General features: G+C 41.3%; 1 protein-coding gene and 1 long non-coding RNA gene across 2 annotated transcripts in view; one reads left to right on the top strand and one right to left on the bottom strand.

Moving 5' to 3' along the window:
- Positions 1 to 17,879, bottom strand: part of LOC128887959 (uncharacterized) — a 47,917-nt gene that overhangs the window by 21,473 nt on the left and 8,565 nt on the right. Inside the window, exon 2 of the long non-coding RNA XR_008460120.1 lies at positions 8,732 to 8,914. This is a non-coding gene — a long non-coding RNA (uncharacterized LOC128887959). The remainder of the gene's footprint in view (positions 1 to 8,731; positions 8,915 to 17,879) is intronic.
- LOC128887949 (uncharacterized) lies at positions 11,467 to 16,976 on the top strand. Its single transcript, XM_054144474.1, has 8 exons — positions 11,467 to 11,841; positions 12,223 to 12,285; positions 12,556 to 12,621; positions 12,800 to 12,841; positions 12,918 to 13,015; positions 13,078 to 13,188; positions 14,387 to 14,568; positions 16,443 to 16,976. The coding sequence occupies exons 1-8, from the start codon at positions 11,800 to 11,802 to the stop codon at positions 16,619 to 16,621; spliced, it is 783 nt and encodes a 260-aa protein (XP_054000449.1). The 5' UTR covers positions 11,467 to 11,799; the 3' UTR covers positions 16,622 to 16,976.

The following is a 17,879-nucleotide window of genomic DNA, read 5'->3' as shown; positions in this document are numbered from 1 at the left end:
CCACCGAGACTTGAACTCGGATCGCTGGATTCAGAGTCCAGAGTGCTGACCATTACACCATGGAACCACTTGTTTCAACATTCTTCCTCGCTGCTACTTAACATTGCAACGCCACTCTAGTTACCAATATATTACGTCGACAAAGAATGTAAAAAATGTAGATTGCATCGAGACTCGAATTCGTGCGATTGCATTCAGTATCCAGTGTTCTATCTGTTACACCGTGACTTCTTTTTGCATTACTTTTAGTTACAATTTATTACTTCTATCTCTTGCATTTGATTATCAAATTCGCAATTATGCTTTATAAACAGAATCGTTGCGATTAAAGGAGAGGGTCAGGTGTCAGTCGATATCCAGTTATTACTTTTGAACTCTAAATTTCCTCATCCTTTATTACTTCTACCTTTTCTCAATAATATAGATATTTCAAACATTCGTTTCAGGAAAAATCAGTTAAATCTTTTGTAAAAAAGCAAGTGTGAATTCCATGGAAATAATTTAGATAACTAGTAGAGTATTATTATCCAGAATAAAGAAACAAGAAACCTCAGTCTCACTCACTCACTTCATACCTCAGAAGAAATTAAATTCAACGTAAACCCGTGAATCTAAGAACAATCATTTCCCAGCAGCCCAAATTATCGAGAAACGCGACTCCCTAATCGTTCTCAACCACCGATTCGCGAGACCCCCTTCGTTCTATCACGTTCGAGCAACGATCGTCAATCGAGCCGATCCGACGATTACTGCTGCGTGCCTGGGCCCCGGAAACCACTCAAATTAATTTCAAGTCAAAGCATATTCTTCGATTTGACGTGTTCCTGGCTTGACGTCCAATCAGACCGCCCCACGCGCTCGTTTGACCCTCGGCCAGGAACCACGACACCCTCGATTCCATTTCTCTGTTATACTTTCGCGCACAATGGCCCTCCTTACGGTTCGCTGATCCTTGACTGACAGGATCCCCGCGCGCACTTGCGCGCAAAGCGGGACGGGCCGAGCGTTACGCTGGGTAGGTGCGGCTACGTCAGCCAGGATGACAGCCGACAGAGCAAGTGTTATTGTTGAATCGGATTTCAGACCGGGGATGATTCAGTTCACGATCGACGCTGGGATGCGTCGAGTTTCGTTTGACGGGGTTTAATTAATTTGCCAATTGGCGGACGCGTTTAGACGCCGCCGACTGCTGGGGGGACTTGGCCTCCTCGGTAGATCGGGATTTAAAAAGTGAGTTAAACATTTTTCTAATGTTTCTATTTTATAGAACGTACATTTGTGGATAGTGGGATTCAAGTTTTGAGGGATTAAAGTATATGGTGTTATGAATATAAGACAATCAGTAAGATTATGTTCCATTTATTTTATATAAAATAATACAGTTATTTTAGTACAATCAGTTCGTTCATGTTTGTATACAAAATACAGAACGTAGAATATAAGAATATAGATAAACATGAAATATATAAAAGAATGAAAACCATAGAAAAATGTAAAAACACAGAATAAACATGAAATATAAATGAAAGTAAAAAATGTCCTCGGTAAGTGTTCTACCTAAATTGAAATAATAATAATACACTAATCGCACGCGTACGTAGCACCTATTTACCGCTAAAAGATACTCGTCAACGTTTTCTTTCTTTGTTTCTGGAGCAATAAATTTCGTTAGCACCTCTGCACGCGCGCACGTCACTTTATTTGCACTGTTGCGCAAAGTTGTAAATTCTGTTCGCGCGCGGCCGTAGGTCGCGAATATTTATCGTTCCCTCGTCCGAGAACGATTACACCTTTATGGTTTTACAACGGGTCCCGCAACCGACGACGGATTCTTTTTATCTCGGATTCGATTGATAGAAGGTGAAGGGAGATATTCGCCTCGTGTTTCGAGAACGAAGGCTTCCTCCTGCCTGTTTCCCTTCGAAGTTCGCTTTATCGTCCCCCCTTCGCCTCTCCCCTTCGTTTCGTGTGTACACTTATTTCATGCTCGGTGGAACATCGGGACTTCGAAGGAAACCAGCTTTCTTATTCGATAAGAGGCAACGAAATTTCTCTGGAATCCCTTGGCGAAACGTGTCTTCGAGGTGTACAATTTAGAACAGAGATTGCGGTGTAAGTACACAATTCGGGGTAAGTACTTATGTTCTGTGTGCTTTGCTGGAAAACATGAGTTTCCCATCGGGGATCTATTAACAGAGTCTGTAATTTCAATATAGCGATTGTCATGCTTTAGAAATGTATCCACTTAGGTCTGGCTCTTCACTTAAAAATTTCGAGTTCTAGATAGAAGCTCTCTGATAAACCAAATATATCAAAATTATCTGTACTTTCTTTCTGTGATGACGTAGATAATTAAATACATTTAAAGCTGAACCAATGAGCAATAGCATAGAAAATAATATAATATATATAAATTAATAGTAAAATCCTGAAACGTACTGGCTTGGAATAAATTCCTCCAAAAATGCTTACTTCTCAGCCCACAAAAAAAAAAAAAAAATCCGACAACCACCCCCTTTGATTTTTGAATCATTCTAATGGGTTCATTTATGCGCAACAAGCGTCAAGTCTCCTCTTCCACAGGAATGCGAAATATTCTCTGTGTCGTTGTCGGTGGGCCGCACCACGCGTCACCGCGGCCCCGAGGTACAATGCAGGAAGTGCTCGGTAGCGAGGCGCATCCCGTGGTGCACAAAAGGCGCGTGCAACCGGTGCAGTTGCTCGAGAGATGCCCCACCGGCGCGTTTCTCCCGCTAATGAATTCCTCTTTATGCTGGCGAGTAATTGGTACCTCGCATTATTCTCAATCAGCGAGACTGTCCTCGTCCCGCGAGCAAGAATCTGGAGAGGGGCGACGGATCGCGGCGAATCAACGCCAGTCTTGTTGGAGAGAAACGGGAGACGAAGGATCCGTGAACAAAGGGAACGGAGGAACACGAACACCGACGAAAAGGGGTGAAGACCGCGGAAAAACGCGTCACGGGGGGAAACAGAAGGGGCGAGGAAAGAGTATTGGGATGACGCGTAAGTTCGTGGAGGATTTCCTTCTTCAAAAGATTTTCCTAGCAGATTTACAAGGACTGAAACATACGTCTTTGTCGAATTTTGATAAGTGCAATTATAAGTACCTTCTACTGATTTACTGTAAGGGATTAAGAAGACGCGTAATAATTGAATGTAAATTTCGATCCTGCTGCAAGCTAAATAAAAATATAAATAGACATAAACGGGTTGCAAGAAAGACCTACTCAAACTTATACGTCGTCCCAAGAGGCCCCCAGGTAAGGTCAACAGGGAACGGTGAAAGGTGAAAGAAGAAAGTCGTGGACGAGGGAAGAGGGAAATTGGAGGAGAAGGAGGAAGAACCGCAGCGAAAAGTGCATCGGGCGAGGAGACTTTGCTGATTTACGTGAAGCAGTTGCTAGGTGGGCATTAATATAACGTGACGGAATATTAAACCGCGAGCGTCAATGGGCAGAGCTTCAAAGGGATTTTCCAGGCTCGCGGAGTCGAGGGAGGGGGCGAGAGAGATGGATCGTCGTTCTTCCGTAAGATTATGAGATTCTCGTTAAGTGTCACATGTAAAGAGTTCCGTCGTGCGGGAACGACGTCGTCGACGAGGTCGTTTATAAAATACCAACGCCATAAAGAGACACGAGGATTTATCGAATGTCCCAGGGTTTGTAGAAATTCGATTTAAAGTCGACCTGGCCCGTGGCACGTTCGCGCTGGGACGGATTCTATTCGAGCGGTCGCTTCGCGCTGGGAATATTTATTTGACAATTTCCTTCGATATTTCCCCGCCATGAGGAATATGTATAATCGTGCTCGGCGAACCGAGGTGGAATTAATTCGAGCATTTTTCGCATGTGTTATTTTCGTTCCAGCTCGTTGTTGGACTTTATTACGCGCAGAGGTCTTTGCCGAAATCGAACGTTGAACGCTATGGTGTATAATTTAGCTTTGGAGAATATAAATAGTTGGAAATCAAAATTAAATTTATCAATGTATTGCGATCTTTCATAGTGTATTCTGAACATTTTCCTTTAATACTCATTTCAATTTCTTTTACTTTCCCGGTTATTTCCTTTACATTTACTTTAATTTCTTCAGTAGTTTCCTCTTGTACATATCTATTTCACTTCCCTCTAATATCCATTGCATTTCCCTTCCATTTCCTTTGTATGTTCCTTTAATTTCCTTTGCAATTTCCTTTAATTTCATAAGAATTTTATTTTAATTTCCTTCTCATTTTGTGGGATTCCCAGTAAATCGATTTGCAACATGGTTGACCCTTAATTTTTCGGAACATTGCCTTTCCCGAGACTCCAACAATGTTGCAAATCGGAGTAAATCGATTTTTTGGGTTAGCAACATTGTTGGACCCGATTTTTGCGAAATTTTGCCTTTCCCGAGACTCCAACAATGTTGCAAATCGGAGTAAATCGATTTTTCGGGTTAGCAACATTGTTGGACCTGATTTTTGCGAAATTTTGCCTTTCCCGAGACTCCAACAATGTTGCAAATCGGAGTAAATCGATTTTTCGGGTTAGCAACATTGTTGGACCCGATTTTTGCGGAATTTTGCCTTTTCTGAAACCCGGACAATGTTGCTAACCCGAAAAATCGATTTACTCCCATTTGCAACATTGTTGGAGTCCCGGGAAAGGCAAAATTCCGCAAAAATCGGGTCCAACAATGTTGCTAACTCGAAAAATCGATTTACTCCGATTTGCAACATTGTTAAAGTCTCGGGAAAGGCAAAATTTCGCAAAAATCGGGTCCAACAATGTTGCTAACCCGAAAAATCGATTTACTCCGATTTGCAACATTGTTGCCCTTTCGTTTATCGGCATTTTGTCTTCTCTGGGACCACAACACAAACTGCAAAGGAAACTTATGCGAAATGCAGAAGAAACTAAATCGAAATGCTACGGAAATTAAAGGAAAATGCAATGAAAATGGAAGGTAAATGCAAGGTGAATTGAAGGAAATGCAAAGGCAAGCAACGGGAAATGCTAAGGCAATTAAAGGGAAATTAAAGGAAAATACAAAGGGAAATTCTTATGGAATGGAAGGAAAACGCAAAGGAAATAAAATGGAAATTGTAAAGGAAATTAAAGGAACAAACAAAGAAAATGAAGGGGCAATGCTAGGAAAATTAAAGGAAAATGCAAAGGAAATTAAAGAGAAATTCTTATTAAATCAAAGGAAAATGCAAGGGAAATTAAAGGGAAATGCACTGGAAATAAAAATAAATGATAGGAGAAGGCAATGGGAAGCGACAAGAAAATGCAGCTTTGTTACCTTCCTAAACGTCGCAGCATTGTTCATAGAGTATGTAGAGTTGATATACTCAAAGAGCAGCTATAATAAATTTCACCTAGATTAACATCAGTCATAGAAGTAATTGAGGAATGACAAATTACAGACAACGTTGTTATTTTATATTAATAATTTCCTACGTTAAACATTTACTTTTAAGTGGACAATAAAGGGGGCTTGATCTCGTTATGAAAGTAATCCCAGCGCTCCTGTCAGTTTCCTGATTAAATCACGAGGTCGTCCCGTCCAGCGGAGGAGAAAAACTTTTCGCTAAATATCAATTTAACACGGGGTACCAATTCCAGCGCGAAACGTCAGCCTCTGCTCGCAGAGCAGCCCCCCCCCCCTTCTCCCCCCGAGCACTGCAGCGGTATGAGTCGAGTAAGGACATTAATGAGATAAGGCCGTCGGAGAGGGTGGTTCCGGTAATACCGAGGAGCATTTTTATAACGAGGATCACCGCAGCGAAATCATCCCGTGGGAATAGCAGGGATGGATAGAGAACGGGCCACCGAAACAGTCATGGATCTATACTAGTCAGGGCCAGAAATTAATTACTTTGGGGGACCATTTACTTCTGTGAAGCATTTCACGATAGGCACACGTTACTATTACGAAATATCTTGTTATTATAATTAGAAAAATTTAGGTACTTGTAGGTACAAAATTAAATAGACAATGAGTAAAAGGAGAGTCTAGAAATGTTAATGTTGTCAGCAGGATACAGAAAAACTATTTTAATTAACAAATTAAAAAATAATGAACACTAGTAGGACCCCCTTATGTGCAGGAGTATACTTGATACTCGTATAGGAATGTGCAAACAATTATCCGCAAGCAAACATCTAAACGAGTAAGTAAATAAAATACCACGAGTAATACAAGTCAGGTACATTACCAAACAATCTCGAAAGAATTAAAAAGAGCAAGCTCCCGTCAGAGGTTCGCTCAAAGACCGTCAACCAATCGCCCCGTCTCGCTGGCATCCTTTGCAGAGGATCCAGGACCAAGCGAAAACGCAATTTCCAGGCGAGGGAGTCGAGTGCCTAAGACAAACTCGCATCGTCTGGTCGTTTCACGAGCGAGTTATCGCGCGATCGGCGTAAGAGCCGTAGATAAAGGCGAAGAGGACAGAGGACTCCGTGTAGACGGGGGAGGAGTAGCGCAGGATCAAATTGGTCGGGCAGCGAAAACAGGATAACGCCGGAGGACCGTCGATTCTGAGCATCCTGCGCCTAAGCAGAGGCGAGCAATAGCATCGGGAACATAATCGATTTGCCGTGAACTCATCCGTAATTCGGGGCCGCGGTCGCAACGGCGTGACAAGAAAGTCTCGACGCTGGCAAAGGAGCCAGCGAACCGAGAAATTACTCATCGTTCTGATTGAGGTTAATTAATTAGATAATTAAGTCGGGCCACTCCCCCGCGCGGCGAAGGACGACGACGCCTGGAGACTCCGGGTCGCGGAACTTCTCTCTGTCTTCCCCCATCCGATCCCTCCTACTCCCGCGGGATGATTACATGATCTATGCTGCGAAGAAATTTAGATACTGGAGCTGTTGGCGACTGGTCGAAGAATGGAAGCGAGGATTTGGATTTTGCTGGCTGGAAGGCGAGCTTTGCTTTTGGCGATAAAGACTTGGAGCAGATGTTGATGATAGCTGGTTTTAATGGAGATGCAAGGCAATGGCCGTGGTATTAAGTGAGGACAGTGACAGAACATGAAGACAGTTGAAGGTAGAATAAGTCGAAGAAGAATCCAACGTGACGCGACGGTAATTTAGGTACGACGATTATTGTGTAAGAGTTGAATAAACCAAGTTTTTACATACCTATAATCATTCTAAGCATTCATTTCTCGATCCTTAAATTCCTCTAATATTCCCTACTTCTGCTTTTAATAATTGTAATATTATCGCGGGAGCATGTATCATCTGACCACGCGACAAAGTAATCAGCAATCAGCGGTCGACAGTGCCGCCATGCGATTCCATCCCCGACACGAATCATTTATCCCTACACGCCACCCTCGCCCCATCTTCCAAATAATAACACCACGCACCCTGGCTTCGGAAACTCCTGAATTCCGACCGACAAGGTCTTCATCCCCTGTTCCTCCAACCTCAGTGGTTCTTAACCGTTTCAAGCTGTCACAGTTTGAAATAGCAAATTATTATTAGAGATCTGGATTAGGATTGGTCGGAATAAAACAGTAAATTGTTATTAAATGTCTCCACTGCACACTTGAACACAAGAGGACTGCAGCCTGATCTAAAACTAAACACCAATAATATCTATTTTGCTACTTTCCAAAGAAAAATTAATTTCCAAAAGAACTCCCACCACCAAAAATAAAACTGTAAAATATAAAATTTATTCACCCACTTTCCCGACATTTACTGCTGCTAATGGTTAAGAATCACTGCCTCTAGTCCGTCAGAAACAACCCTCCGCGGAAACTTTCGACGTCCATAGGTGCCACCCACGCGTACCAGTGTAACTGACGTTTTTGACGCATCAAGTGGATTCCCAGGCGTTCTCCGCGAGACTACAGAGCGTCGATATCGGCTACTGTTTTACATAAACAACGGGGTCGTTGTATCGAGGCACGAGGGTCCCGGAAATCGCGGAAGGGTGACACGACGGAGATTCCTCCTAAGTGATCTCAAGTGTTTTCGCAGTGGTGCCACTGTGTTTGCGCGTGGAATTCAACCCCCTGCGCCAGCGACGCTTTTTAAGCTTGGTTTAACCCTGGCCCCGGGGCCCATTTCGGTGCCTCGTATTTAGTTAGTCAACCCCCCCGACCCCCGAAGGCGCGATGGGAAACGACAAGTGGCGTCTAACGCCCCCTCCGCCCCTGTAACTGGCGAGTCACGACCACCGCAGCCTTTCATGTGCTAATTCCTGTTTATTTAATCGAACGCTGACGCCGATCGCTACCGCGAAAGGGCGAACGATCGCCGGGGGATTAATTTCTAATATGGTTTAACGTGGTCGGACGAGTGTGGGCTGTTTGGATCAGGACTGGGTGGAATCTATTGGCATTTAGAAGCTTGCGTGCAGTTTTAGGGATTTTTCGTTTGGTTTTATACAAAATTTTGAGGAGGTGGATTGCTAAATATTAATATCTTTTTAACCCTTTGTAGCTTGAACTTGGAAGAAAATGTGTCGAAACATCTGATTACGGCATGCGTGGCCTTCAGTGAAATGCCAAGGGGTTAAAAACCTTCACGTTTATACAGATTCAAGCTCATATAAAAAGTTATTACTTTATTAAAGAAAGAGGTTGATTGCTGACAGAAATTTATGTTTTAATTATATAGTAGAACTGTTTATCGTATGAAAATAATGTTTGTGCAATTAAGAGGTTACTCGGGACATTTATAGAGTAAATGAGGCACTGTACCTGTCGACTGGAGAAGTAAATTGCATTCTACGTAGATTTCATTATTGGTGAACAGCATTTCTAAGTCGAGCGTGAATGAGAGTAGTTGTTAGACGGTACAATTACGTTTGACTGTTGCTAAGCGCCAGAATTCAGTTTCGTTGATCTACCTCGGTTCATCGACTCCTTTAGAAACACGTCTACCTGCAATGTTAATTTAGCAAATGTAGGTGTCGGTGATGATCTATTTACAGCAGTGCCACTCAACCTTTGTTGTCTCGTGTTCCTTCTCTGAGTTTTATTTTTACATGCATCTCTTCCCCTCTTTATATGAAAAATATATACCGCCAACAAATGTGCTCTGAATTTTTCTATAAAAACTGTATACACCGAGTAAAGTAATTTAATTTTAAATTAATCGAATCACAGGTTAGGTTTAAACAGATCCCTCTATCAAAAACGAATAATGAAAGAACGGATAACCGTTCCCCAACGAAACAAGAGCAAACCCCGTACGCCAGAGAGCAGAAATAGAAATTGAAATAGCAGAGTGAAATCATACAAACATGAATTAATATCCAATATCATATACACACGTTTCGCAATATACGGTTCGATTCTCTCGACGTTTTCATGCTAAACTCTTCTCATAATTATTAACCAAACTCCAAGTCAACCGTGCGATCGATGTTAAGCACCATATTTGAATAAGTTCTCGTTTCGCGTGGGACGTTAACACGCCCGCATTTCGCATACTTCTTTAATCAAGCGAGGAAATCGCGCGTAACATGGAAACCGGGGCTGGCAAAGTGTTATTATACGCGCGATATATCGCGACCAGTGTTCCGAAGATAATTTCGACGCCGCGGTTTTAGATCGAACCTCGTAAAATTATAAAGCTCTCCTGGCCAGCTAAAAGCGCGGACGCCGCTGGCCAATTAGCATCTCCGTAAATCATCGGCGAATTACTTTACGAGTTGGACGCGATGGGATCGCTTTGACTGCGTCTCGTCGGCCATGCTCGACCAAGGATAATAATGATTCACGATTCGAGTCGCGTTTTTAGTAGATTCTGCAATCTTTTTTATTGTACACTATTGTGTCATCAGGTGTTTTGGATCGATTCATTTTTTGAGCAACGATACTAAAGGTCTCAACAACGTTCTTTTTGTTATGTGTTACTTTGGTATTATACTTCCTATTGTTGAATAATCTGGTAGACGATATTTCAGAATATTTTAGAATATTTAGAGTTAAGACTGAGAGTTCGAGGAATTTCTAGTGTTGAAGATTTCAACAATGTTGTTTTTATTTTTATTTTACCTTCTTTCACTTTTCTATCTTCTTTTATACTCCCCATTTTCCATAGTCTGGTAGTTTAGAATAATATTCCTGTTCCTACATATTCCTCTAACCTAACCCAGAGACCAGACTCGATAGTAATGATTCCGTCCCGTTTAATCACATTTTTTATCTTTTAATTTTCTTACTTTTCGCGGCTCCGTTATCGGCGACATTATCAGCAGCGCTCTGCCGTCGTTATTGCAAAGACCGATCGATAACGCAGGCGATTGCAAAATTAAGTCATCCGTTCAGGCTCGCGCGGACGCATTTTAATAATATTCCAGCAGATAATCGTCGCGATCGTGATTTCTAGCACGACTGACTGTCGTTATAAACCCCGTGTTCTCGGTAACGATGCTGCACGAAGAATTCCATTATATTTCTATTTCGAGGACGATATTACGACTCTGCGAATGGAATTCTAAAGGTTAAGCTTTTTAATCGTATTTGGAGTTGCGAAAGTTAAATTTATTCCGAGTATTATGCTCTCTTAAAAAGTCGACCGATACTAGAGGATTCAATGCGTCTAATTAAGGTGTCGAAATGTACCGCATTTGTCTGAACACTCGTTCTTTGTAATTCTAATTGAATTCCACTCTTGATTACCGCCGTGAAAACGATGAAAAAAGGAAAAATAGCGTGACTCATCCGTGGTTCACGCTATCGCATAATATGAAGCCATTATGAACAGGTGAGTCACGCCAGGTTGGACGTGTTACTTCATAGTGTCAAATAAATTTCATAATCTAATCTTTCATTTTTCAGCTGCAACTACTCGCGGCACTTGCAGCAATTAATGATATTAAAATTTTAGAGTATCGCTAATATATACACCAAACCGTCGCGAAACACGAATTCAACACACGAAAGCACGATTCGTACACCGTCAGTTCTAATCTAATTAAATTTTCCATTTCGTTCGCTCTATTCTCGCATTACTAACCTCGGATTAACTCCGCGCGATTTTCCGCGTCGAATATTTTTCTTCCCTTTCGTTAAACGCCAATCCTCGCGGAATAGTAATTTCAATTGATTCCCCGTTATCATCGATCCCGGGTTCGCAGATTCGAATTTCGATTACCAAAATCAATAGAATTATTTCGACGGCTGGCTCATTTTACCACGGAATAGGATGTCTGGAATACGACTCGCGGGAAACTCGATTCCTCGACAGTCGATTATTCAACCCCGGCCGAATTCGCGATGTTGTAGCGTCGGTCGACAGGAACCTCGTCTCTGGTTTATCGGGGAGACGTGTCTCGGGCTTGTGCATTTTTTATCGTTGACATTTTCCTTCTCGGCTTCCTCGTCCCCGCGAGCTCCGATGAATCACTCTCGCGAAAATGTTCTCGCAGAGGCACAGCTACTTCTACAGGCTGACTAGGTCCTATCCCGTCCTGAAACTTCTCGACGTTTACGATCGCAGGGTAAGTTTACATTTAGTTACTACAAGCAACGCTTTTCTGTCGACTTTATTCACGAGCTTTTACATTTCAAATTAAGAACGTATTTTTATCAAAATAAAACATAGCCTATATTACTCAAGGACAGCGTAGTAGCTTTCTATTAACCACTGAACAAAATTTTGAAATCGGTTCATTAGTTCCGGAGATTACCCCCTACATACGAACAAATTTTACTTCCTTATAATATTAATATAGATTTGCATAGATTCCTAAATTTTCTTTGCTTCGCAGTCGTTCATACGGACGTACGTTTTGGACAATGTCTACATTTGCTTGTTGATGCACATTATCTTCTATGCGGCTCTGTGGTACGCCACCGTTGTGAGTATCGTCATTTTTGTCGAATACAAAGTAGATATAAATATAGATTTGAAGAATTTCATGACGAACAAGGATGTTATTTCTATATGACACTTTCATGAATAGTTTTACGAGTAGGGTTAACTTTCGGAAGAGCTACGAATCTAAGATTTGCTTGAATTTTTGGTATCCTTCTCATAACTTTCGATGCACAGGAGATATTTAAATGCCCATCTGAAAGTCTCTAGAATCAAATTTTCTCTTAGTAATGGCTTCACACGTTCGTTAACGTCTCCACGCTTGCATCTAGATTCAGATTTTCAGGAAGTCCATTTTTAATTATAATGAAACAGCAAACAAAATAATATACGAGGTTAATAATCACGAGATCGTGGATCGCAGGTGATCAGAAAAATGGAGAAGTCCAACGCACAGATGCTGAAGGTGGTGAGGGAGAACAGAACGGTGCGTCGGTTGTTTATCGTGGCGATATCTAATATAACCCATTCGCTGCCAACTATGAGTTCTCTCCAAATTTAAATTAATTGCAATTACTCGAGGGATAAATTTGTAGCCTTTTGTGTCACGAATTATTGCAAAAGAAGATCGTAAATTTTTGAAACAATAAATTCAATATACATCTGTATTAAATCTTGGCGTCCGAGGCAAAAAGCCTTAAATTTTCCTGGCAGTGAATGGGTTAAACGATTGTATACAGACTGCTGACTATTGCAGAGACTGGAAGACGTCGCCGCGTTGAAGGACAAGAAGACGGAGTACGAGGAGGTGGTGATCAAAGTAGTTAGTGTCCAATCGAACCACGATACTTAGAATAAAACGTCTGACACGTTGACTATCAGACACAGGCAGGTTCCACGAAACCTGAAAGCACATTCTGACTGTAATACCTGCATGACGTTGCGGTCAACGTGTTAACAAAAGGAGGACAATTGCCTAAACCTCACCCAAAATCTTGCAGAAGGAAGCACAGAAGGTGACCTCAGCACATCTCGAGAACGAAGTAACTTAAAATTCATCTAGCTCGACTCCTAAACCCTAACTTCCACGCAACACAATGTACAATTGAAATTATTCAGTTGCGGAGGCTCAGCACAGAACTAATCGCCGCCGCGGAGAAGCTGTCGGACCTGGAGCAGATCGTCGAGAAAGTACCAAAAAATAAATCATTCCTCGCGTTTCAGCCGTTCGAGTCTGCTGTAACTCAGCGATTATTATTAAATAGCAGTTGATTTCCAGTACAAATCGTGCGGGAGGGCGTCCGAGAGCCCTGCGGGCGACGTCGCTGACCGAAAAGCCAAACTCGCGGCGAACCTCCAAGGTGGAACGTCCTCGTTCGAGGACCTCAAGGTGGGTTTCAATTAAACGGACTTCGCCAGCGCATGCTGGATCCTCTCTCAGCGTGACGTTCTGTAATTGTCACGTGAATTGCTCGAGCGGTTTACCTCTTACTACCCCGTTCCTGTAACAATTTCAACGAGCGCCGCGGCCGCAAACCGAGCGGACCCGACGCAAACAAGGACAGATTGCCGGGGAATTCTATTACAATCCCGCGACTAGGAGACGCGACATGTAAAGTTACTTCGGCGTCTGTTAACGAAATTGAGCAAAACCATGGGACTCGGTTAGTTAAGACACATTCAATGGGACTGGCGTGATTACGAGCGAATACGAGCGACGAAAGGAACAATATTATTATTGGGATTAGTTGGTATTATTGTTAGGATCCGCGAGGGGAGCTAATCGCGTAATATTGACGATGTCGATTCGAATCGTAGCGCCTGGTAATCTCTGATGGGCGATAATTGAAGATGGAGTCTACGATGATTCGTGTACTGTTTAGAAATTTCCGATTCTTGGTTAGATTGGGGCTTTCTGAAATGTTTGAATAACGGCATTAACCAGTTAGCTGCCGCGAATACTCATTCGGGAATTTTGGAATTTTACGTACACCAGTCAGCGTAAAAAATATATTTGGTACGCCTGACAGTTTAGTTTCATTCTGTATACAGTAAATCCCATAAATATTCGTACACTTTATGTCTATCGAAGAATTTTGACTAAATTAAATAATAGCTTCGATGTTACCGAATGAATTTTTCATTCAATATGAATATGAATAACATAGACTTGGAAATATGAAACCTACCATTTAATTTAAACAAATTTCGTCGATACACATAGAGGTTACGAATATTTATGGGACTGACTCCACAAACAAAAAGTTGAGAACTGCGATGAAATTAATGTACATTGTTTTTTTTTAAACTCCCTTTACGATATAAATTCAAATAAATATCGTAGAATGCATAAATAGAGACGTAGCTTTCATCTAACGGTATATAAAATTAATTAGAAAGAATAGCCAAAAAATAATCGTCAGTAATGTTACAATTTTTATGCAACATTATGTGTGATATTTTATTTGTACACCGAGCGAAAAGATTTGAAATTCGTCTGTAAGTTGAACAGAACCGAAATGGAAATTTGGAAGTTTATGGGTCAATTTGGATGTCAATTTTCATGTGTACCGCGTGTATTTTCGAAGATTTTGGAACCGTCCTTTCCACCGCCTCTACCTCCGCCCAGAAAATATGGAATCTTTGTCGCTCGACCTCCTGGGCAACGTCGTCCGTCTCCCGCGGCTGCAGCTGCAACTCCAGCCCAAAAACTCGGATTCAAGTAACAACGCGTCGGTGGAAGCTTCCTCGGAGTCCATGGCTCCTCGACGTGAGTGCTTTACACTCTCAATTTATTCATACCACTGAATATTTTTAACAGAAACGCGAGGAAACTTAAAATATTTAGGAAATTAGCGAAGACAGATTCAGTCTTTGTTGGAAACAGTTCATAGACGATTTAATAATGTTCTTAAATTGCCCTTGGTACTATAATATTACAGAATAAATCCAGAGTAATAAAACATTGCAATTAAAAGAAATTGATTAACTTTTTAAATTGCTATTTACACAAGAAACTCAGATCTTTTCAGCTTTCTAATTTTCACGATAAACGAGACCCCATCCCGAGTGCCTTGGTTTCCATTGTACGTGGAAGTTACTTAACCCTTTCAGACCTGGCGTCCATGATTGAGGACACAAAATTACCACACACAAAACCGACACTATCGTTTAGGGCGAATGTCCTCGTCTGTGCACGCGAGGAAAAACCAGTTTTCCTCGAAAACTACATTATTAGGAATTTCTTGTTTATTTTCTCTATAATAATGTTGATCCAAGTTGATCCTAAAACTTAAATTACATTAGTACGAATACATAACAAGTTCTTAATAAACTGCTTCCAACCTTAACAAATTTGAAAGACACTACTGTAAGGTCTGCCACAATTTATTTCTATTTGTCTATAAATCATCGGTGTGATTAGTCTCGCGAATCGATAATGTAAACCAGTGATCTGTAATGATAAACTCAGTGGAAATTTAAAACACGTATCGCGTGTCTTATACACTCGGTCGCGACTAATCGAACATGAGAACTCGTTTGGCCCAATTATCTATCGTATATCCCGCTGTCTTTTCTTGAAGTTCGCTTTATTAGATGATACTTTCACCAGTTTAGAGTACCGTTGGAGCATTCAAATGGTGGCTGGTAGAAAGTTTACCGTATTACGCGAGGGGACTCATATATTCTTCGTTGACAGGCAGGTTATTAGAATCTACTAATCTATTCAATAATGTTCAGAAATCGTTCTACGTTAATCTGACAATAAAAATTCGAAACGTGGGAGATCGCTTAACGCGTTAATTACTATTTTAAATTTCTATGGTAATCCACATTATTTATGCATTCACTATTGTAGATGTGCTTTCTTATTTCACGCACTAAATCAGTGCTCCTTAATCTTCGTTTCTCGAAAGTGTATCTTCGGGAGTAACGAAAACTCGTGGCGGAACCTCTACGTGTTACCATTATTTATTCAGCATTATTGAAACCCGCTTTTAAAGCGAAGTGCTTGCAAATTTCATGTGCAATTAAATCATTTCATATTTTTCAATTTAAACGTTTTACGCGTTGATCACTAAATCGACGGGTGGAAATGAAAACAAACACTCCGGAGATTCGTTTAACACTAAATTAAATTTTGTGTCGAAAAATTCCAATCGAGTTTTCTTTGTCTACCGTTGATAAAAACAAAATGAAATTTTATGAATATAAATTGTACACACTTCGTGCGTATAAAAGATTAAATCAAATAAACAATATACCATACCAAACAGTACCATCCATCAAAACATTTCAATAAAACTCGGAACTCTGCTCGTTCGGTCATCATTTATTGAATTCACCGTTGAAGTAGCAATTGCCTCTAAACCGACACGAATTGTTTTCATTTACTCCGCAGACAGCCAGAGACCTTAAGAGGTGTTAAAATTCGCTTTCTCTTGTTCTACCGCGAGTAAACTGCGACTAAGCGTTCATTAGGGGCCAGGGAATCACATGTCGTAACTTTCTCGAATGACTTTTACGAAAGCCAAGACGTCTATTACGCAAAGCGAATAAACGGAGTCGTTCGTATATCATCGGTTCAATTTTTCAGAGAGAGGAGCGACTCTTCACGATTTCACGGTGTTATGGTAATTTTAGGCGGAAGCAGAGCCGTCTGGAGCGGCGGCGATTATCGGGACGACAAGAGGAGAAGACGATGCGGAAAATTTCGACGTTTCGATGCCAGGAAGCTGTTCACGGAATCGCTGAGGAACGTCACCCCATTCACCAGGTCCTTGCTGGGCCTCGCGACACTTTTCACCAGGGAGAAATTTTAAACTCGCGGGACGTTTTAATATTTACAACTTTTAATAAATCCCCTTTGAACAGAAAAACTGCGCATGTGTTTTGTATCGCCGATCCATTGCCTGACTTGTTAATTGAAATAATTTCAGGACAGTCGATTAAGTAACGTGACACACGGACGACTGGGTTTCGAAGTTTCACTTCTAGCTTTACGTTCGCGACACTTAGGCAAATTAATCGCGAGAAAAGTGTAGCGTGACATGAAAAATGATGTGTTTGTGGTAGGAAGCGATATTTACGATTAATGACTTGATTGGTAGTTGGGAATGAATTTCTCTTTGATGATCTGTAACTATCGTAAATTCCGATTTGAAAGTGCAACTAGCCGGGTAGGATATGTTTCTTACCAGGCTAATTGTTTGTGCCGCGACTGTAAGACGAGCCCCATTGTCGAGTTGAATGTTCGCACAATTACCGAGAACCGACGACAATTTATTCTCGACCTTCCCTAATGTGGATCATTTCGTGCAAAACAATACGATAAATTGAATCGCCGAATCCACTTCCGTAAACATGTTTCTCGATTAATATTCATTAACGGCTTGCAAATTTTATACATTTATACGTGTATGCAAATACGAAAATACGAATACTAAACGTATACATATTGCATGCGTTTATGCAAAATGAAATTATTAATACATTAATCTACGAAATTCTTACAATGTCATCTCGCGTTGATCCCCGAAATACATTCCCGCGATATTATCAAAATAAACGTGCCTTTACGATATCGCTACATTATTTCGCGATATATTTCCTCGCGCGTGCGTGCTTTGTGCGCGATTTTAAAGTTATCGTACACCATGAATGCATAAAATCCTCGTGGGTTCTATTCATTACAGTAACAATGCATGTATAATTGAAAGAATTTAAATTCTCGTTCGGAGTCAAAGGGTTCCGATAATCGAGGGAAACTCGCGAAAGTCGATGTAACAATGCTCGTTATAAAAGCGTCGATTAATTTGCAAGCGGAACACCAACGAACCGTCGAGGTATGGAGGAGAGAAGAAAAAAAAATTGGGGCCGTATGTCAGACGCGTTAATTAATGACATCGACAACGTCACGTTCATGCAAATGCACTTTCCCAGACATCCCGACGCGCTTCTCTCGTTATCTCGCATTTTTTCGCAATGTAACGATACCGCGTAACGCTTGTTTACTAGGCTCGACACTGCTGATTAAACCAGACGTCGTTGCTCCTCGAAGCGACGACGAAATGACGTTTA

This window comes from Hylaeus anthracinus, unplaced genomic scaffold (genome assembly GCF_026225885.1).
Source record: "Hylaeus anthracinus isolate JK02 unplaced genomic scaffold, UHH_iyHylAnth1.0_haploid 11989, whole genome shotgun sequence".
Classification (NCBI taxonomy): Eukaryota; Metazoa; Arthropoda; class Insecta; order Hymenoptera; family Colletidae; genus Hylaeus; species Hylaeus anthracinus.
Note: the sequence above shows the minus strand (reverse complement) of the source record. Positions and strands in the feature narration are given on the sequence as shown.

Excerpts from the sequence above, each read along its gene's own strand:
- LOC128887949 (XM_054144474.1), top strand. The coding sequence starts at position 11,800 with ATGCACATTATCTTCTATGCGGCTCTGTGGTACGCCACCGTT. Across the intron at positions 12,286-12,555 it reads TGGTGAGGGAGAACAGAACG|AGACTGGAAGACGTCGCCGC; the intron begins GTGCGTCGGTTG and ends TGACTATTGCAG. Across the intron at positions 12,842-12,917 it reads CAGCACATCTCGAGAACGAA|TTGCGGAGGCTCAGCACAGA; the intron begins GTAACTTAAAAT and ends GAAATTATTCAG.